Source organism: Sturnira hondurensis, unplaced genomic scaffold (genome assembly GCF_014824575.4).
Source record: "Sturnira hondurensis isolate 20B ecotype Veracruz unplaced genomic scaffold, ASM1482457v3 Scaffold0007036, whole genome shotgun sequence".
Classification (NCBI taxonomy): Eukaryota; Metazoa; Chordata; class Mammalia; order Chiroptera; family Phyllostomidae; genus Sturnira; species Sturnira hondurensis.
Genome location: NW_028079667.1, coordinates 4,634,342 through 4,655,870, shown reverse-complemented (window position 1 = coordinate 4,655,870; position 21,529 = coordinate 4,634,342). Strand labels below are relative to the sequence as shown.

Here is a 21,529-nt window from a genome sequence, read left to right as displayed (position 1 = left end):
TGCAAGCTAAAGTAGGTACCCATATCCAACAGAAATAAGACAGTTGGATAAATAGCTGGCAATGATCAGGCCAAGAGGATAAAATGTTAATAATTATTAAATCTGTAGTCCAGAAACCTGTTATTCTAGATGGTGGAGTAAGATGAACATGTGAACAGTGACCCAGTTTCAGTGGGTTTTAAAGTTCTAAGCCAATAAAATAGGTTGTCACAAACCTGTAACAAGACCTGAAGGTCTTGAAACATCTTAGAATTAACAAAGGGAAGCCAAAAATCTTTCTTAAAAAGAAAGAGGATGGGGGGTGGGATGGGATGGGAGTAATAGACAGAAAACTGTACTTGAAAAATAGTTAAATAAAAAAAATTGAAAAAAAAAAAGAAAGCGTTTACTGCCTTTGAGGACATGAGACCAAATGACTTGTGCTCTTTCCACCCACCCCCAGAAAGACCTGTAATGTTTAGAGTATCTAGTAACACCCATTACATCACTATACTGCTTCTTGGATGGTTTGTGAAAGGAGAAAAGAACGTTTCTAGCAGATCCTGAGAGCTGCTTTAAAAAATTCAGTCCTTTGGTAAAGCAATGGATTTCAAAAATTAAGAATGCATAATATGTAAGTAATGTAGGTGCATGTATGACTATACTGTGACAGGTGTATTTTGTTCACCCCTTCCATCCCTTCTCCACTTTGCATCAGGCCCCAGGGAAGCGGTCCTGCCTCAACAGGCTGCCTTGCCATCTGATCTGTTGCTTACCATGGTGGTGATCTGAGCTACCTGCTCAACAGCTTCTTCCCTTCATCCACTGATGGACACATAAGTTGTTTCAATATCTCGGCTATTGTAAATAATGCTGCAATGAACATGGGGTACAGATTACTGTTTGATATCCTGTTTTCATTTCCTTTGGAATATACCCAGAAATGGGTTTGCTGGATTATATGGCAGCTCTTTTTTAATTTTCAAGGAATCCACATACTGTTTTTCATCCCTTCTTCATTCCTGAAATACTTTTCTCTCTTGAATTGCATGAACAATTGTGTTCTACTATCCTGCCTGTGTACTGTAGCTTCTTTCTCAGTTTATTTATTGAATTATTTTCTTCTTTCCAACTTCAAAATTTGGCATTTTCAAACTGTATCTCTTGTCTTTTCTTCCCTAGTTTGTAATACTTTTCCCCAGAGATTTAAGCACTACCTTTCTTTGAATACTTTTAAATTTGTATCTACAGACTTCTCAACTCTAGACATATCTCATAGGTAACTCACACTTAGTTTGTTGGAAAAGTTAATAACAAAAACAAACTTCTTATTGCACATGCCAGTCACTGTTGTCAGTGCTTGGCATACGCTGACTCATATAATCCTCACAGTAATCTTCTTAGATATGTATTATACAAAGATAATAAGTTAGAAATTGAGTAATTTGTCCAAGACCAGAAAGTAAGTACAGGGCAGAGAAAGCTGTTGACCCAGTTAGGTTCTAGAACTCATGCTCATGAACTACTGGACTCCAATCTTTTGATTTTGCTTAAAAACATCTTTTCCTCTCCCTCCATGTGGGAAGTTAGGAAGCACTTTTCATCTTTAGGAATGAATCTAAATTTTACCTATTCAGACAGGCTGTCCTTGGTCTTCTTGTCTAGCAGCTCTTGCTTACCTACCCTTGGTCTAAGTTTCCTCTTTATTTCCTTGAGATTATTTATGAAGAACTGTAACTCATGCAATTTATACATCGATTTTGTCAGACACCATGGATTGTTTTGCTCAGCATGCACTCTAATATCTTTCTGGGGTGCCTTCCTGTACCGCAGAGGTGAACATCACAAAATCTACTTGTCTAAGTTCACTCCACAGCTGGATTTTCCCAAGTGATTTAGTTTTCACCAATCAAAAGCTTTCTCAGGAGGGATTAATTTGTGGACCACTCTGCCTGGTTTCAGGAATTGTAACACTATCCCCCATGGCTAAGGATGAGTAAGCGACCTCCAGAATGAGAGCCACAGGAGACAAACCTTGTCTCTGGTAGCAAATTCTGCCTCAGTTTCCTCCCTGTCCCCAAAGCATGGTTGGAAGTCTATGGTGGGTAAGACCCCTCACAGCGAGGAGCAACCTAGGCCAGACTCAGTCACTTGGGAGGCCATCATGGAAGGACTTGGGGGGCTGCAACGAAAAGTGAGCAATGGATCATTGCCCCCCAGCTATGCAACATAGCCCAAGTCCCCATGTCCTCTGGGAGAAGTGCTTCCTGGCTCTAATCCACTTAAGCCTGAAGACCTGATGGCAAGAGGTGCAGCTCCTTGCCTTGCCAGAGCAGATTCCGGGGAAAAATCTGGCACCACAAAGATTTCCTAAAGAACCTGTGAAACCTGCTCTTCTAAGAGTGTTTTCATTCATATGTTAAGGGTCTGAGCAGGAAACCCTAAAGTTTTTGCAAAACTCCCTTCCTGACAGACTCTGACTCAGACTAAGCCCTCAGATTTCTTTGAAATGTTATGTACTGTTTGTTCCTTGCCACCCTGTATTCCTGTGTATTACAACCCAATAAAAGCCCTTGGAGGAAGGGGCTCAAGACCTTTTTCCTTGGAGAAACTGGCCATCTCCTGGCCTTTTTCCTCTGAGAAACTGGCCACCGTTCCAGGCCTTTGTTTCCTTAGAGAAACTGGCCACCTATCCTCCCCACGCAGATCATGTCTTGGTAGTGTGGGTAGTCTTGGTAGTGTTGGTAGTGGGGGAAAGTCGACCCCACAGGAATTAAGTTATATGGGAAGGGACAGAGGACTGGAGAAACAATGTTGCTCAGATTATGGCAGAAGAGGCACAGTTCCAGAGCTTGTCAGGTGTGGCGGGGATGCCAGACAGGACAGCTCCTGGTTGTCATGGAAGCAGCATGTTTCTAGAGCTGTCAGCCCTGGTGGAAGCTTCCTGACAATGTGCTTCCTTGTCTGTGGTGGGTGGAGGCTGCAGCTTCCCGGTCAGCTCAGCTCTGCAGTGTGGCTTAAGTGTGGAAACAATTGAGAGTCTGTTTCTTCCATTCTCCAAGTGATTCTGTGAACTGTTTATATGCTTATTAAATCTCTTTGTGTTTGAAGCAGTTTCAGTGGCCTCTGTTTGTAACTAAGAACAATGATCAGCACATCTAATAATTTTTGTGTCTGCTTTATTACTAGACTATGTGTACTTCAAGAGATATTAATTTTTAATGTCAATTACAGAATTCCCAATGTCAGGTACAGCTTAGTTCATAGCAGGTATTAATATATAATAATTGAATTTGATGACATAAATTTTAGAAATATTTAGATTCTTCTGCAATGATAGAAACGGCTTTGGAATAGTCTCTTAATAACTTCCTGTCAGCCCACTGTGCTCTTTCTCCCCATATATTATTTCTTATTTCAGCTTTGTTCTAGCATATAATATATTTAGGGGATTGAGATCATCAAATAGGTATCAGATACTTACTGTTCCTAAAATTTGCCATGTTTTCTGTTCTTATAATTTATGTTCTTATAATACCTTATATATATATTTAATCATAGATTTTCTAGAATAACAGATTACATTTTATTATTCAGAGTCATGTTATAATTACTAGGTAAAGTATGTGGCTGAAAAATGTTAAAATGCCACAGTGTTTCTGAAAATGTGCTATAGACTCACAAATATATCTTTATAATTACATGTAGAAATGGAGAAAAATTATTGCTCAATTTCACTTATTTCTATTCTTTAATAGGTAGGCTTCCAATTTATTCCATTTAGCTAGTTTCTCAGGACTTACTTGCCTTACACATGACCTGACTTCTTCAAGCCCTGGAAGGAATGGCCAGGAAGCCCTAGGAAGCCACATGCTAATTTGTGTGGTTGACTCGAAGAGTAGAAGTTTCCTTCAGGGTCATTCCTCTGACAATTACAGGATAATTCAGTTTGGAACTATTTCACTACTGGATACAAACACTAAGATACTGTCCTCAAACAAACAAGCAAACAAAAAGAAATGAATTATTTTACTTCCTTTTTTCCTTTTAAATGAATTATAACCACTTTGAAAATCATGTTGTATTACAATTATCCCCAAATAACCATTCCTCTGATCATCTGAAGAATTTTCATTTATAGTATAAAATATATTAGGTGACTAATAGACAAGCAATATAAATGTTTATTATTTCCAATATTTCCAACTTTCTTCCTTACAGGCTTTAATTAGCACATATTAGAGAGCAGGTTTTTTGAAAATTTTACTTGAAACATTTAGCATTTGTAACATTAGTGCCATATCTCTCCACTGATTTTTATTTAATTTTTGTTAATAAACCAAAATTTAAATTAAAATAAAAATTAAGGAGGTAATATTTATAATAGTAAACCTAAGCCAGATGTGGAAGCACGCTTTTCCAGATTAAACATTTACTGGGTTGGCAGGAAAAGACTTTCTTCCTCATTCATCCAAATAAGTTTTGTTTGAATGGATTCTAATTTCTTATTCCTTTACTGTTTTTACCATCTTTCTATTGCTTTGTTTACCTAACAGTGGTTTTTCCTTACCACTGCCTCTCACAACTCTGCACAGCTGCTTCCCAGATGAGCTAGATAGGTCATTTTCATCTTTACACAAGTTTAAACTATGGGCTAATCCCCTATGACTTTCACAGAAACAGTGACTGGAATCTCTTTGTGATAGTTTCCATTGCTACAGTTTTTTTAAAGGGAATATTCAAGGGACCTTGACTATAGAAAAGCATGAAATATCTTTATCTGGTTCTGAACTCTTAAAAATCACATATATTCTTTGAAAGCTAGTGGGACAAGGCCTAGATTTATGAAGAACATAATGTACATATTCAGAAAATAAAGAGAAAGCAGGCTTTTCCAGAAAATTGAGAAAGTTTCTAATTTTGTTCTTGTCTATGAAAGTGTGGTTAACCAACTTCTACCGAGTACTTCACTCAAATGCCTTTAAAATGGAATTAGTCAACATGATTTGAAGAACCAAGGCAATGATTCTTGTTTAATAAACTTATTTCATGTATTCACACATGAAATGAAAAGATTCAAAGGGATTTTCCAATTTAGAGTTATTTCAGTTAACTTCAAACTCTCCTTCTCTCCTTCCCTCCCTTCCTTTTTTCCTTCTTCCTGTGTTCCTTGCCTTACTTCTCCCTTCCTTTTCTTGTCCTCTTTCCCCTTTCCTTTCCCTTCCCTTTCCTTTCTGTGTTCGTTTTCTACACTCTTGAACAGTGCACCATAGTCAGAAACATCCTGAATACTGTACAATTTGAGCAAGAAAATCCCATAAGTTTGATATTGCAGCTTCCACTCAGATGAATAATAATGGAGAGAGATTATAGGAACTGATGGGAAGGTAGGCTGGCGTTTCTAATAACTTGCATTTTCATATTGAACTTGTTCACTGCTTTCTTTATTTAAAACTGAGAGAGGGAAATGAAAGGCTGAACTCTGCATTATGACTAAGATGCTAAATTACTTAAGAAAGTACCATTATTCTGTTTTATTGCATTTTGGCATAGAGGAGCATGTACATGTTACCAGATTGTAAGGTGTGTTCATGAATCAGAATTACACAGCTTGAGGGCATATATGGTTCACATTCTTTAGGAAATGATTATATAAAAATAAGTGAAAATTAAATATAAATATGATAGAAAGTAAACATGCTATATGTGAAAAACATTTCTATGGGATTTTTAGATTCATGTCACAAAAAAGTTAACTTCTGTTGTGCCTTCATAAATTTATGGGTGATTGAACACAAATGACTCAGAATATTAATGTCAACAGACTTTGACTATACTTGTGTATGTATGTAAAAGTTTGAACATGTACCTTGTACCACTGTTTCATAGTCAAATAACATCTAATTCTGCTAATGTGAAAAAATCTGAAATTTAATTAATTATATTAATTGTCCCCGAATTCAAATGCTCAGGAAAACTGCAGTTAGATTTGACTACTTTAGTTGAGTGTACTTAGGACTGTGTGTGAGATCTTTCCTATATCTTTTCATAGAAATAGACCAGAATAAGGCATACTTAAATTGGGGTTTCTGCTTCATTCTTCCTCAGGTTTGGCTGTGATACAAATTGAGAGATCATCAAATTGAACTTAGTTATTCAGTTTTTTCAAATGATCAATTTTACTCCTAAAAGTAGGCATAGAAAAAATGTAAAATAGTACACTGATTATTTTCTTTACAATAAAATCTTTAACATCAATTCAAGCTTTCAAATTGTTGTTCTGGTTTTGAAATTCTTTAAAATTTTATATTATTAAAATTGTGTAATATTTCAAAATGAAATCATGTATTGTTTGAAGGAACTGGTCTTGTATAGTTTTATTCAATCACATAAATTAGTAAAAATGGAATGAAGTTAATTTTATAAGCAACTTGGCAGTTGAAGTTCTAGAGTTTCAGCACAAGTTCTTGCATCCCAATGTACTGCCCAATGCAATCCTTTTATGCAAGAAACTAGAACCAAGTGGGCACTTGATAATATAAAAACAATTATTTCACACTAAAGCAGAAGAAAATTTAGAGACTCTATACATATTACACTATATATAACTTGGATAGTTATGAAAAAAATAAAAGCTTGTATTAAAATTTTAATTGCTTTGTAAATTTTTAATGTAGTAAGATGGATTTTGATGTGGAGAACTCATAAAGATTTTCTAACGGTTGCTGACAGTTCAAAATCTAGTGACTGTTTTCTACTACCATCAAAACAAATTTTGTGAATCAATGGCAAATGTTCAGACTTAGAATATAATATAATAAAAGGGCTTTATAATAATATTAGCATGGTTTTTAAAATAACATAATTTTAATGGTATATTTAAAAAGAAAGTAAGGTGAAATGAAGGGACTCACATGATAAGTACTTAGCAGAATGTTAAGCATCTGGACTGGAAATGAGAAGCCCGAGGACCTAGTCCCACTTCTGTTGCTGCATCTGCCCTTTCCTCCTACAGCAAGCCTTTCTTACTCTCCTCTATTTGTGAGAGTTACACTCAAGCACCTTTAGATTTTTAGATTGGTCCTAGATATCTAGTGTTCTTAAGTTATGAATGCTAGAATTTTGAACAAAATTTACCTGAAATTCATTGACTAATGTGTTTTCTAAGAATAGAAACTGATTATTGTCTACTACTCTGGAGAGCAAGATGAGTTCCCTAAAATGTCATGTTACTTTGCTTTTTTGGTTCTGTGGTGGCCACAGATAAAGTATCTGTAGAAAGATAATCTTGGTATACCCAAGCATATTTTTTTAAAGATTTTATTTATTTATTTTTAGAGGGGAAGGGAAGGAGAGAAGGACAGAAATATCAATGTATGGTTGCCTCTCGTGAGTCCCCTGCTGGGACCTGGCCCACAACCCAGGCATGTGCCCTGACTGGGAATCGAACCGCGATTGTGTGGTTCACAGGCCCGCGCTCAATCCACTGAGTTACACCAGCCAGAGCCCAAGCTTATTTTATTAACCCAAATGAGATGATACTCATATAGCTGAGACAGGGAAATTGTAAGAAGGTAGAAATATTTATCTGGTGTCTTTAAGTTTCTTCTTAATATATACAAAAATTAATTTTAAAGGAAATAATGGATTTGGCATTTTGTGAGATGGCCTCTGAAAATTAACTGGCAGTTTCTTTAGGAAAATGGTTTTGACTTCCAAACAATAAACAAGTAATATTTTGGCACATTTATTTGTACATTGGAAGTTGTCTATAATTCATGATAGCTCTACACCAGAGGTGTCAAACTCATTTTCACTGGGGGCCACTTCAGCCTCACAGTGGCCTTCAAAGGGCTGAATGTAATTTTAGGACTCTGTAAACGTAACTATTTCTCAACTGTTAAGGAGTTGAGGCTACATTCATGAAATTGTGGTATAGTGTAGAGTTTTCACTATAACTGTAACCCTATTCAAATTTTGTTATAACAAATACATTCTTCCGCCATTGTCCCCTCTCCAGGCCATTCCCCCACACAGAGCCACAGATCAGTGAAGTGGGTTGCTCACCCCTGGCGATTACCTAAGGCTCTACCCCACACATTTTATAGGTGCTTTTCTACAATAGGCCATGCTACTAAGACAGAGTAAAAGCAGCTCTACCTAATACACAGAAACAAATACAGGGTGGCTGCCAAATTAAAGAGGCAAAGAAATATGGCCCGAATAAAAGAACAGAACAAAACCCCAGAAAAAGAACTAAATGAAACAGAGATGTTTCAGAAACATCTGCATCAGAAACCTATCAGATGCAGAGCTCAAAACATTGGTTATCAGCATGCTCAAAGAACCCATTGAGTATGGCAATGGTATATAAAAGCCCTGGGCAGAAATGAAGGTTACGTTAAGTGAAATGAAGAAAAGACTACAAGGAACAAATAGTGGAGGGGATGAAGCTGAGATTCAAATCATTGATTTGGAACATAAGAAATATGTATTCACCAGAACAGCAAAAAAAAAAAAAAAAAAAAAAGCAAAAAATAAGGATAGGCCAAAGAGCTTCTGAGACATCTCCAAATGTACCAACATCTGAATCATAGGAATGCCAGAAGGAAAAGAGGAACAGCAAGAAATTGCAAATTTATTTTAGAAAATAATGAAAGAAAACTTTTCTAATTTGGCAAAGGAAATAGACATACAAGTCCACGAAGCATAAAGAGTCCCAAAGAAGTTGGACCCAAAGAGGACCACACCAAGACACATCATAATTAGAATGCCAAAGGTTAAAGAAAAAGAGAGACTCTTAAAAGCTAGAGAAAAGCAGAGAGTTACCTACAAAGGAGTTCCCATAAGATTGTCAGCTGATCTCTCAAAACAGATTTTGTGGGCAAGAAGGGATGGGCAAGAAATATTCAAAGCGATGAAAAACAAGGACCTACAACCTAGATCATTCTATCCAGCAAAGCTATTACTTAGAATGGAAGGGCAGATAAGTGCTTCCAGGCAAGGTAAAGCTAAAGGACTTTATCATCACCAAGCCTTATTATATAAAATGTTAAAGGGACCTATTTAAGAAAAAGAAGAAGATCAAAACTATGAACATTAAAAGGGCAATAAAATCACAACTACCAACAACTGAATCTAAAAAACAAACTAAGCAGCCAAACAGAACAGGAATAGAATCATTGATAAGGAGATCATTTAGAGGGTTATCAGCTTGGAAGGGGAATGGGGAGAATGGAGGAAAAGGTGCAGTGATTAAGAAGCATAACTGGTATATACAAAATAGACAGAGAATGTTAAGAATAGTATAGGAAATGGAGAAGCCAAAGATCTTACATGTTCATGTCCAAAGATCACAATCCATGGACATGAACTAAGGTGGGGATTGCTGGAAGGAAGCGGGCACTGGGCAGAGGGGAGCAAAGGGGAAAAATTGAGACAACTGTAATAGTATAACCAATAAAATGTACTAAAAAACCAAATCCCTTTTTTTAATTTAGAAAATTAAACAAAAACAACAATATTAAAGCAAATTTGCTGTTGGTGGGATTGTAAATTAGTACAATTACTATGGAAAATGGTATAGAGGGTCCTTAAAAAATTAGGAATAGAATCACCATATGATCTAGGAACTCCTTTTCTGGGTATTTGTCAGAAGAATATGAAAACACTAATTACAAAAGATACATGTATCTTACATGTTTAAGGCATCTGGCCTTATGTAAATATCAATATCATTAATTCAAAAAAAATACATACACCCCTATGTTCATTACAGCATTATTCACAATAGCCAAGATGTGGAAGCAACTAAGTGCCCATCAACAGACAAGTATTTATGGAAGTTATGGCACAGCTATACAAAGGGATATTGCTTGGCCATAAAAAAGAGTGAAATCTCACAATCTGAGACAGCATAGATGGACCCAGATGGTATTATGCTAAGTGAAATAAATCAGACAGAGAAAGACAAATACCATGTGATTTCACTTATACATGAAATCTGAAGAGCAAAACAAACAAACAAAGTAGCAGCAGACTCACAGACACAGAGATCAGACTGGTGGTTGCCAGAGGGGAGCCAACTTGAGGGACTGGGTGAAAATGGTGGAGGGATTAAGTACAAATTGGTGGTTACAAAATAGTCTTGGGGATGTCAAGTAAAGCATAGTCAAGATAGTATAGTAACTCTGTATGGTGCCAGTTGGATACTGGAATATTAGGGGGTACACTGTGTAAAGCATATGATTGTGTAACCACTATGCTGTACACCTGACACTAAAACAAAATAATACTGAATGTGAACTGTGATTGAAAAATAAAATTTAAATAAATAAATAACTCTTAAAAAACACGTTAATGACATGACCAAAAAAAATATCCTGTTGGAAAGTGGGGGTAGGCGGGTAGGCTAATTAGGTGATGGTTCACAAAACCAGCTATAAAATATATGTTGAGAATAATTAAGAAAACCTAAATATGAGCTTGATGTTATATGAGAATTGGAAATAACTATTGATTTCCTTATGTATAATAACAGTGATGTTATATTAGAGAATGGTCTCATTCCTATGAAATTCATGATAAAATATTTACAGGTGAAATCTGCAAGCTACTTCAAAATAGCACACACACACACAAACATACAACCAACGTACTTTGTAGAACTGAAGCTAATTTGGAAAATATTAACAATTGTTTAGTCTGGTGCTAAGTATATTGGTATCTAGTGTACTATTCTTTGAGGTTTTTCAAAAAAATTTAATTTTTATAAGAAAAAGTTGGGAAAGTTGCACAGTTTGAATACCACTTGATAGAATACCTAAAATAGTAAATTTCATGTTATGTATATTTTACCAAATTTTTTTAAACATTGGAAAAAATATTGTGTAAGGAATAATCCCATCTTAACCACACTAAGTACAGTCAATAAACTTGAGGTTGTCTCAGACCTCTAATTATTCACTTAAGGTTTACTCAAAGACATAATCTTCAGGAAAACACATTCTAGACAATTAAAGAGACTACCAGGTGATTGTTCTGGGAGCCTGACTTTTTAAAAAAGCAATGAACTAAATAGGGCTTAGATAAAATTCTACCATAGAATAATGCAGATAGATATTTCAGTAAAACTTTAGGAAGTATTATTGTCTCTAGTATATTTGGGTTTTATAGAGAGGCAGGAAAAGTCCATCTAAATATACCTTTTGAGGCCTCTCTTAATCTTTGAGTTATCCATGAAAGATGTCATTTAATGTTTAGATTGGGATAAAAAGAAGCCAAATGAGATAAGTATTGTACAGTTAAATTTATTTGTCAAAGAATTCCAAGTAAATATTACAAAATTATGTGAACCACAGTTTAGAGGGTATGAATAGATTCTAAAAGTATTCTGGGACATAACTGAGGTTCAGTCAGGGCCAATTTTTTCCTAAAGACTTTTAGGCTGAAGCCACAATTAAAGGCCACTTTCAGTTCCGACCAAAGCTCTTCCAAACACAAAGCTGCGGGACACTGAAATTTTTATTCAGAGTGACTGAAAATAAAAGCCTGGTTAAGTACAAAGGGCTGCTTTCTGCCAAGCCCAATGAAAGGAGGAAGTGGCCAGGGTGGGTACAGGATGGCTGCAATTCCCCAGTCTTAACTATGGACAGCAGGATTGCTCAGAGTTCTGAAAAACAACCCCAAATTAGGTCTTGTAAAGAAATATGCTAACTGACAATGACTAGAACATGGATATGAGACAAAAGAAGAAAATAATATTTTTTCATGACAAAGTTCTAAAGTAGATCATATATTTATAAAAAAAATTACAGCATTTGGGGTTCCATAGGTCTTTACTTGATCTTTTTTTCTCTCTCTCTTTTTTTATTTAACTTTTGTTCAAGTACAGTTTTCTTTCTTGTATTCCCCGCCCTGCCCCCCCAGTGCTCCCCACCCCCCTCCCATCTCCGTCCCCCATCTTAGTTATTGTCCATGTGTCCTTCATACTTATTCATGTAAGTCCATCNAAGCAAAATATAACCAAAGACACTGAAATAGAGAACCCCGCTGACAGTTACCAGAGGGGAGAGGGGAGGGAATTTCAGGGGAAATAAGGGAGGAATTTAGAGGAACCTATATAAAGGATACATGGACAACAACTGAGAAGGGTGGAAATGGGAGGGAGATGGGAGGATGGGGGATGGAATGGGAGTAATAGACAGAAAATTGTACTTGAAAAATAAATAAAAAAATTGGGAAAATAAAAAGACAAAGTTTTCCACTCTCACCACTTCTATTCAATATATTATTGGAAGTTTTAGCCACAGTAAAAAGACAAGAAAATAAAATAAAAGGCATCCAAATCGGAATGGAGGAAACAAAACTGGCATTGTTTGCAGATGACATGATAGTGTATATAGAAAATTCTATAAACTCTACCCAAAATCTGCTCGACCTAATAAATGAATTTGGCAAAATAGTGGGATACAAAGTCAATATTCATGAATCAAAGGCATTTTTATATACTAACAATGAATCAGCAGAAGAAGAAATCAAGAAAAGTATCCCATTCGATATAGCAAAAAGAAAAATAAATTACTGCGAATAAACCTAACCAAGGAGTTAAAAGACCTGTATATCTGTAAACTACATAAAACTGAAGAAAGAAATCTAGGAAGACAACAAACAAATGGAAANGTTTGTTTCTTTGTTTCTGATAGCCATTCTGACTGGTGTTAAGTGGTATCTCATTGTGGTTTTAATTTGCATACCAACAATGAAACAGCAGAAGCAGAAATCAAGAAAAAAATCCCATTCGATATAACAAAAAGAAAAATAAAATATTTGGGAATAAACCTAACCAAGGAGGTTAAAGACTTGTATGCAGAAAATTACACAACACTGAAGACAGAAATCAAGGAAGACACAAACAAATGGAAACATATACCGTGTTCATGGATTGGAAGAATTTACTTGATCTTTTATTTCCAGCTGTGAGTGCAAATGTGTCCCTGTGTAACTTTGGTTGAGTCAATTAACACCTCTGTGATACATTTGTTAAATTATGAAAAAGATTTCTACCCATAAGGCTGTTGTAAAGAGTAAGTGAAATTATGTATGTACATGCACACACATGTGTATGTGTGTATATATATGTGTGTATATATGTAATTAAGCACAGTGCCTTGTGTACAAGAAGTGCTGAGTTAATTTTTATCAGAATAATAATCCTCTCAGACTCTGACTCTGTCCAGCTTTGTTAACTAGTGATATGGAACAAACTGACAAGAGTCCAAGACTAAAATTAAACCCACTCAGAGTGGTTGAGCAAGGGAGACAATGACTGAGATAATTTGCCATAATGTTAGCAAATATAACTTTTAAAATCTAAGACAGTAATTGAGACCAGAAGTAACAAACTCAAAAGTCTAGAATTTGATAGGTACCATGAAAGAGTGACTGGAGGGTGATGAGGCAGCAGCTGGTACAGGTGAGTGGTCAGTCTGTGTCCATCTTGTGAAAACAAGTCCCATCTTGAGAAGCAGCTGCTGTTTAATTCTAGATCATAGGTGTGATAAGAAATGAAGGCCCGTGTAGTATTTAAAATAATCTGGAAGTCAATAATATTTATATGATACCTCCTGTTTCTAAAACATTGGAAAATTTTTGAATGCATAGTATAGGCCAAACAAAACGTGTCTGCGGCCAGATCCTACTCACTGGTGATCTTGGATTTATGGCTTCTTACATCATGTCTAAGATCATTATTGGTCCTAAAAGTTGGGACAGGATTAAACCTCTGGGTTGGGGACAAATAGGCAAAAAAAGTGCTCTCTCTTCTTTCAGAGAGAGCACAAGAGAGAGACAGAGAGAGACAGACAGAGAGAGAGAGAGAGAGAGAGAATATGAGCCATATATATCATTTTGAATTTTCTAATATATCATTTCTAATTTTCTAATAGAATGTGAGCCATATATATCATTTTGAATTAGTACATTTTCTAAAAAGAAATGTACTAATTTCTTTAGTACATTTCTTTTTAATGTAAATTTTCTTTTCACATTAAAAAGTGAAAGAGTAGATGAAAATAATTTAAATTATATATTTCATTTAACCTACCACATTCAAATATTATTTAACATGCAATTCACATGACTTTATTAATTATATATTTTATATTTTTAATGATGTCTTCAAAATCAGTACATATTTTACACTTACAGCACACCTTAATTCAGGGTTAATCACATTCACTTAGTCACATTCAAACTGCTCAATAGCTGTACATGGCTAGGGTCTCTCCTACTGGACAGTTCAGATTTAAAGTGAGCTTCTCAAACTTTAATATTTCAATATGCATATTGAAACCTTGGGGATCATGTTATAAATGCCGACTGTGATTCACTGGTTGGGAAAGAGCCTGATATGCTTCATTTCTTTCAGAATTCCAAGTGGTATAAGTGCTACAGGTAGATGAACTACACTCTGCTTATCAAAGAGCTAGATGGTCAGCATCCTTTCACCCAAAGCTTCCCTCCTCTTTCAAATTCAGCAAATGTCTGTTGAAGAGACTAACCTGATATTCTGATGGCTAGTCAGTCATCATATTTAGACATGGAATGTTAATAATAACTTTAAAATAAGCAAAATTTTCTATACTAGTTGCAGAAAAACTAACTTTATTTACTCCTTTAAAAAAAAAAACAACTCATGGGACTCTGCCCATGTTACCAGATGCTTTCACAAGAATGCACTCAAGCACAGGATACAGGATAAGCACAACTTTATAATTCTAGCCTCACAGGTTTGGCATGTTAAACCTTTTAATAAAACAGACAATAGGACTGAGAAGGAAATTTGACAATAATACTTCCCAAAGCTTTAGGATTAAGGGGCATTCTTTGGTCCAGGGTATGAATATTTCATGGAGTTTCTCAGCAGAAACAAAAAGAGAACTTTTTTATTTCCTCCTGATTATCCCATTTGGGGAATGGATAGAACTCTACAGGCAGATTTAAATATTTGTTCAAAAATATATAAATATAGAAATTTAAGTGCCTAAATGGGGGGGGCGGCTAGAATATAGCTCAAGGATTCTATAAAGTGTAATCTTTCTCGGGATACAAAGCTTTTACCCAAAATACTGTCCTGGAGGTGAGCAGTGCATTATAATTTCTAAGAACTTGTTGATATTCATCATTTAGCTTGTGAGCTTTTAGCAAGTGCTTTACTCTATTTTCTCCTCTCTCAGACGATAGGAATAATGGCTGTTGGACTTATTTCTTGAAGTTGTCATAGAGAAGTGTAAAGGAGCTTTGTAAATTGTGACATGCTACTATGAGTTATGTACAGGTATGCTGAGGGGAAGGTACTGGGGTCCAAATGGAGTCTGAACTGACAGAATGATCAAGTGCTCAGAGCCCTCTCTACCACTGCATTCTTTAACAGTGGTCACTGTCTGTTGATATTTCTGTTTTCCAAGTAAAAATGCAACACAGGATCCTAATCACAGAACTAATGGCCTTTCCTACACAGGAGAAAGTAGCATGTAAAAGAGGTAAGCAAATAGACAGAGACCTTATGAAATCTTTGAAGTTTTTTTTTTATCCAATTGAACCACGTATGGAACTCTATGTATCAAAGATATTTTTCCCTTAGCAACAACTGTTTAAGTCCTTTATTGGCATGAAATCTCTTATGTGAAAAAATCTGAAGTTTAATTCTGATAGTTCACTTAAATTAAACTCATTTGGTAAAAAACTATCTAGTGGGATCATTGGACTAGAACAAATTTTGTTTAAAAAGTCATGTATTATCTGGCACTGAGGAGAAAAAGACACAAAATAATAAAACTCTCTAATGGAGAAAATAATGAAATATTATTAAAAGACATTTAAGGAGATATAAATAAATATAAATAAATGAATGGAAGACAATATTATAAAGATGACGATTAATTATACATTAGTCACAACTTGAAAGCAATTCCAATCAAAATTACATTTTGTATGTGAACTTTATGACTGACTCTAAAATTTATATAAAACAGTAAAAGACAAACATAGCATAGATACTCCTGAAGAAGAAAAAAGTTAAATAAATTGTCTTTTCTTTGTATCAAGAATTATTATGACAACATAACAAATGAACAAGATTCTGTTGTTTCTGAGAGGAATTAATAAAACCTAGAGTGAAGCCAGAAGCAAACCAACACATACAGAATGAAGTGCCGGCACAAATGATGTTGCAGACGTGCACAAGGAGACAGTGTGCCTTTCACACAATAAGCTTTGCCAAGACACATTATTAGCGAAATGGAAAACAATAAAAAAATGGACCCTTACCTAACCACCATATACAATATTACATTGAGGCAGTTTCAAGATACAACATAATAAGCAATTGACCTCCAGAAAGGTTGGGATTTGTTAAACAGAAGACACAGAAGTAAAAGCAAACCTCAGAGGCAAAGATTAATGAAACACATTAATCTATCAAAACTTCTGACTTCTGACTACCAAAAGTCCATGTAAAGGAAGTGAAAGGAAACTTACACATTGGAAGATGATACTTTGTGAGACATGTGATAGGCAAAAGATTAATCAATATCCAAAATATAAAAATAAAAAGAATTAAAAAGGCAGAAAAATGTAAACTAGGCAGAAAAATATAAACGAATAGCAAAATGAGGAAAATCTTAATGGACACTGCACAGAAAGGAAATCTGAACAACCAATAAAAGATGCCCAATGTGATCAGTAATCACGGTAATGAAAATTAAAGCCACAACAGGAGATATTTATAACTTATGACAGAGCAAAATGTTTGTTAGTAGCATGTGTTGGTGAGAGTAGAGGTTAACCAAAGCACTTATGTAAATTTCTGGTGGGTATAAATCAGTATAGCACTTTGAAAACAATTTGATATTTTCTGCATAGTCTTGTGTTTTTGGCTTTGTACTTCATTCATAAATTATGGAAAAATAATCAAATGTTTGTCTTTCTACATGAGTTGAATTCTATTCTAGAATAATCAAATAAGTGATAAAGAGAGTTATCCATTTTGGAAGAAGTATAGCTAAAAATGCAGAATGAATAATAGAATTAGAAAACCACCATTATGCAACCCTTAGTAAAAATATTTAGGTAGCCTCCATTATTTTGTGCTAAAATCACAGGGTGTGCATTCATGGGGAAACTTTATAGTGGAGTAATCAGCTAGACATTATCTAAACCTACTGATGAAGCTCACGGAGCTTCATGTATTGAAAATGTTTACCTACAAAAAAAACAACAACATTGAATTTCATCAAGCCAGCCGGCAGGAAATAGAAGGATAGAGGTAGGGTATACCAAAAAGCAGTATGGTAGGGGTCAGTTGTATTTGGAATATTAGACATCTCTTAAGACAGATGAACTGGTTTCTCCAACAAATCTATAGCCTAAAAAAGATAAGAAGAAGGGGGCTTTACAAACTTAAGGAGTCACAAAAGATAGAATAAGAAAACAATACTGTTTGGATTTTGATTTGGTCAAACCAACTTTGAAAAGATAACTTTCAGACAATCAATGAAAGAAAAATAAGGATTAACTAGGTTAACATTCAAATGTTAAGGAGTTACTTTGTTAGGTATAATAATGTCATCACATTTTCTTTAAAAAATTATTAAAGACTCATGCTTCCGTGTCAACAACTGAAAGGAATAGCTTGTAGTTGCTTTAACATAAACAAAGCTGTTAAGGTCATAGAATCTAATACTTTTAGTAAATTATTAGTTACATGGGTGGTAGTGAAGGGGAAGAGGTCTAGATTAACATCTGGATTTCGCCTTGGGTGGCAGGGGCAGTGCAATTTGCCAAGGGAGCAGATACAAAAGGCACAGTAAGCTTGAGATTAAAACTAAATTTAATTTTGGAAATAAGTTATATTGATAGTGCTCATAAGATGCCAAGAGATTATCTGAAGTAAGCAGTGGGATAATTGAGTCTGAAATAAGAGAGCTATCTGTGCTCAGGTTGCAGTGTGAAAACTACTCCACTCTGGAGAAGTGAGTGAAACAGTCAAGGAATGAATATGGTAAGAAAAGAAGTCCAAGGATGAACTCTGGTGAGTGCCAACATGTATGAAATAAGTAAGGCAAGAGTTCAAGGACAGACACTGTATTTTGAGGGAAGTTAGTGAAATTAAGAGTTAAGAAAAAGCCCACAAATTGGTGGCTGATGGCCACTCCAGCTGAGTTTGGAGACTATAAATTAGTAGTAGCCACCCACACCCGTGTGAAATTTCCTTCAATTTCCTTTTGCAGTATTCAGAGATCTGGCTACAGGTACAGGCAAGAGACATTTACCTGGAGGGGTTAGTTAGCAGGACAGGTAGAAACAACGCACAGAAAGACTTGGGCAGTGGGGATTATTGTTAAGAGAATAGTTAAATCCTACACCATGCATCTAGGTTAGATAGGATAAAGATAAGTCCATGAAAGTGGTGATGGGTTAGGAAGTCTTTAGATAATAGCAGTGAGTATGGATAGAAGATGGCAGGGGTGTCAGGAATTGTTGCAAATGTCAACTACTGAGCTGGATATGATAGTGAAGAGTCCAAGCAGAATGCTGCTTCTGCTTTTGTTTTCTATGGTCAGTTGAGAGACAATAGAATAAGATATTAAGCTTGAGAGCTTTTCAAAATAAGGCAGAGGGATGGGATCTGTGACTAGAGGAGTTCCCATGTGAAGAGCTCACAGCTCCAGAGGAAAACATTAAAGTCCATGGTAAAAAGAATGATGGGTAGAAGGGATCCCAGAATAAACCTGTGAGGAGAGTAAAGGAGCGTGAGCCGGTCACAGAGTTGTATTTTGGTTGGTGGCCAAAGAACAGTGGGAAGAGAATGTGTCAGATGGACTGCTCTTGTGGCTTCTAGACAAACCAAGTTCCAAGTGGTGCAAGATCCTTATGGGGTTAGCAATTTTTAGGCTCTACTTATCCTTTAAAAGGAATGTCAATGGCAATTTACTTACCCCATCTCTGCAGAGTTCTCTTTCTCAGGCTGTTAATGGGAAAAATGCATTTATGTTCAATGTTCTCTATTTTCAAATTTATTTTTTTATTCAGACCACTCTTAAGATGTTCCTACTGTATGCACATGAATGTTCTGGGCACAATGTAGAATATGAAATAAAAGTCCTCTATTTCTGCTTCTGAGGAGCTTGTTGTCCTACCAAAGGTGTGAGAAATCAGGACAATTTACCTCAAATCTGTGGGTCTTGGAAGAAGTCTTTTTTTCCCATTAAAGTAGGCTTCAAAATCTTCAGTCTTTAGCCTGTGGGCATAGTCAATGTATGCTGACACCTGCTGCCCATGAGAATTCCTGTCACGAATGAAGATCACAGACTGGTAACAGAAAAAAACAGAGAACGGAGAAAGTAAATGAATACTAGTCATTTGAGTAAATTGTGCTTGATAATAAAAACTACAGTTATTTAGTGTTACCTGAGCCAGATACTCTCCTAAGTGCTTTATATTTCACCTTACAATGATCCTATGACAGATAAAGAAACTCGTGACAAGTTAACTGAGCATGAAAAAAGTGTGCATTTATAGTATTTTATATAACAATCTAAATGGTAACCCTTAGAGGTCTTCCTAAATATAGACATTATTTGAAGTGTTTGTAATACACAATTTATTTATTTCCCCCTCAATTGTATTATCTTCCTTTTGTCATCATTTTTAGATTTAAAAAACCTGAGGAATAGAGAGATTAGGTAGCTCACTCAAGGTTTCATGGCTAGTAAATGAAAAAGCTCAGATTAAAATCCAGGCTCATGTGTTTATCCTTCTAATCTTTACAATCTTCTTTCATCTGAACTCCTATGTATTTTTGTTATAAAAATATAAATGACATCTCTTTTTCTTGGTACCACAAGGATCAAAAATCTCTTTAAAAAATTAAAAAATAACTTTATAAAATTAACTCCATAGTTCAAAGTTATAGAGTAAGTACATATCTCCCGTTCATACTAATTCTTTTATAGATAATCTTTGAGCATGTTAGGCATTATTATAGGTGCCAAGAATTCAGGGATAAACAAGACATTAAAGATCTGAACTTTCAGAATTCATGTTCCGGTGCTGGAAGACAGACAATAGGCATGAAAAAATACTCCCGGTGGGTAATAAATGCCACAAAGCAAATGTGAAAGGCGGTTGATAGAGAATGAGTTGGTGGTGGTGAAGGCTACTTTTGGTAATCAGAAGAGACCTTGAGTAGGTCACACTTAAGCCAAGACTTGAAAAGCCAGAGCAAATAAGCCATGTGGTGATCTAGCATAGGAGCCTGTTGGGCAGAGGGAACGGCTGACATTAAGGCACTAGAGTGGAAACAAGGTAGCACAAATGGATGAATCATAGTTTTTTCTTGAACAAGCTAATAGACATTGATCTCAAGTTCTAGGAGAAAAAAAACAATTAGAAAAGCTTTTAATGCATTTATTTCCAAATCTAGGTCAAAGTGTAGAATTCCCTGGCAAGTTCTCATTTGGAAAAACCTATATGAAAATCTCCCTTTACCTCTCTATCAGTTAATTACTGGATGGTGCTTTTTGGGTCTTTGTGAAGTCAATTACAGGAAGCGCTAATGTGGTTTACCTTAGATAGCAGAGTGTCCAAAAGGCTGAAGTTAGAAAATTTAAAGAGTTCTCTTCTCTGTTGACCTGAGAAAACATATTACTAACAATATCCTAATTGAAAAACTGAAGAACAGAAACATAGTGTGCACATAGTTGTTACTTTGCTGGTAAGCATCACCCTCCTGCCTCCTCTGGTCGTACGGCGTGAATACTGAGAATACTGTGCTGAGAAGGCAGAGGGAGTGTTGTGATGGATTGGTGATATTTCTGAAAGATGTGGCTGGAGGAACTAGCATTCATTGTTATTGTTGTGCTCAATCTCATATAGACTCAAACCTAGTGCTCCTCATTTCCCCCACATCACTCCAAGTTAAATTTATATAGATTTCTGCATGCTTTTACCCACTTGCTCTTTAGCTTTTGTAGCACAAATCCTAAAGGAATAGTAACTCAAAAGGACTTCCTGAGACGCTTACACTACTAAAGCAGAAGCCAGTATGGCTGTCCCTGCTTGTATAAGGCCACGAGCTATAACTGAAAAATTCATACACAGTCCTGAAAGTGCTTGAAATCCTTATTCATCAAGATTTCTCCTAATGTTAGGCAAGTCATGAAAGGGCAGAGAGAGGAGAAAAAAGATCCAAAATAAGCCTCAACTTTTAAATGGAACTCAATTAACAGACAAAGAAAAAAAACCCCTCCTCTGCCTTTGTCATCTTTCTTTATCTCTACCTCTTTTCAGATGAAAAATGAGTTGCCTTATTTTTCCAGCAGATTGGGGCACCAGATATTACAATTGACTTTCCTGGTGAAAACAAATAAAAATTCTGGATATAATCTAAAAGGCAACTGGTAGCATGCATTTATGCTCTGGCAAGAAAATGAGAAATATTCAGAGGCCAAAAACTAAGTGAAAGCAGGAACCCAGAGAGGAAAAGAGA

General features: G+C 35.6%; 1 protein-coding gene across 2 annotated transcripts in view; it reads right to left on the bottom strand.

The window, feature by feature from the left end:
- Positions 1–21,529, bottom strand: part of CFAP299 (cilia and flagella associated protein 299) — a 515,701-nt gene that overhangs the window by 48,514 nt on the left and 445,658 nt on the right. For both annotated transcript variants that reach the window (XM_037051036.1, XM_037051037.1), the window contains exon 4: positions 19,208–19,350. In XM_037051036.1, the coding sequence (XP_036906931.1) occupies positions 19,208–19,350 (143 nt within the window). The remainder of the gene's footprint in view (positions 1–19,207; positions 19,351–21,529) is intronic.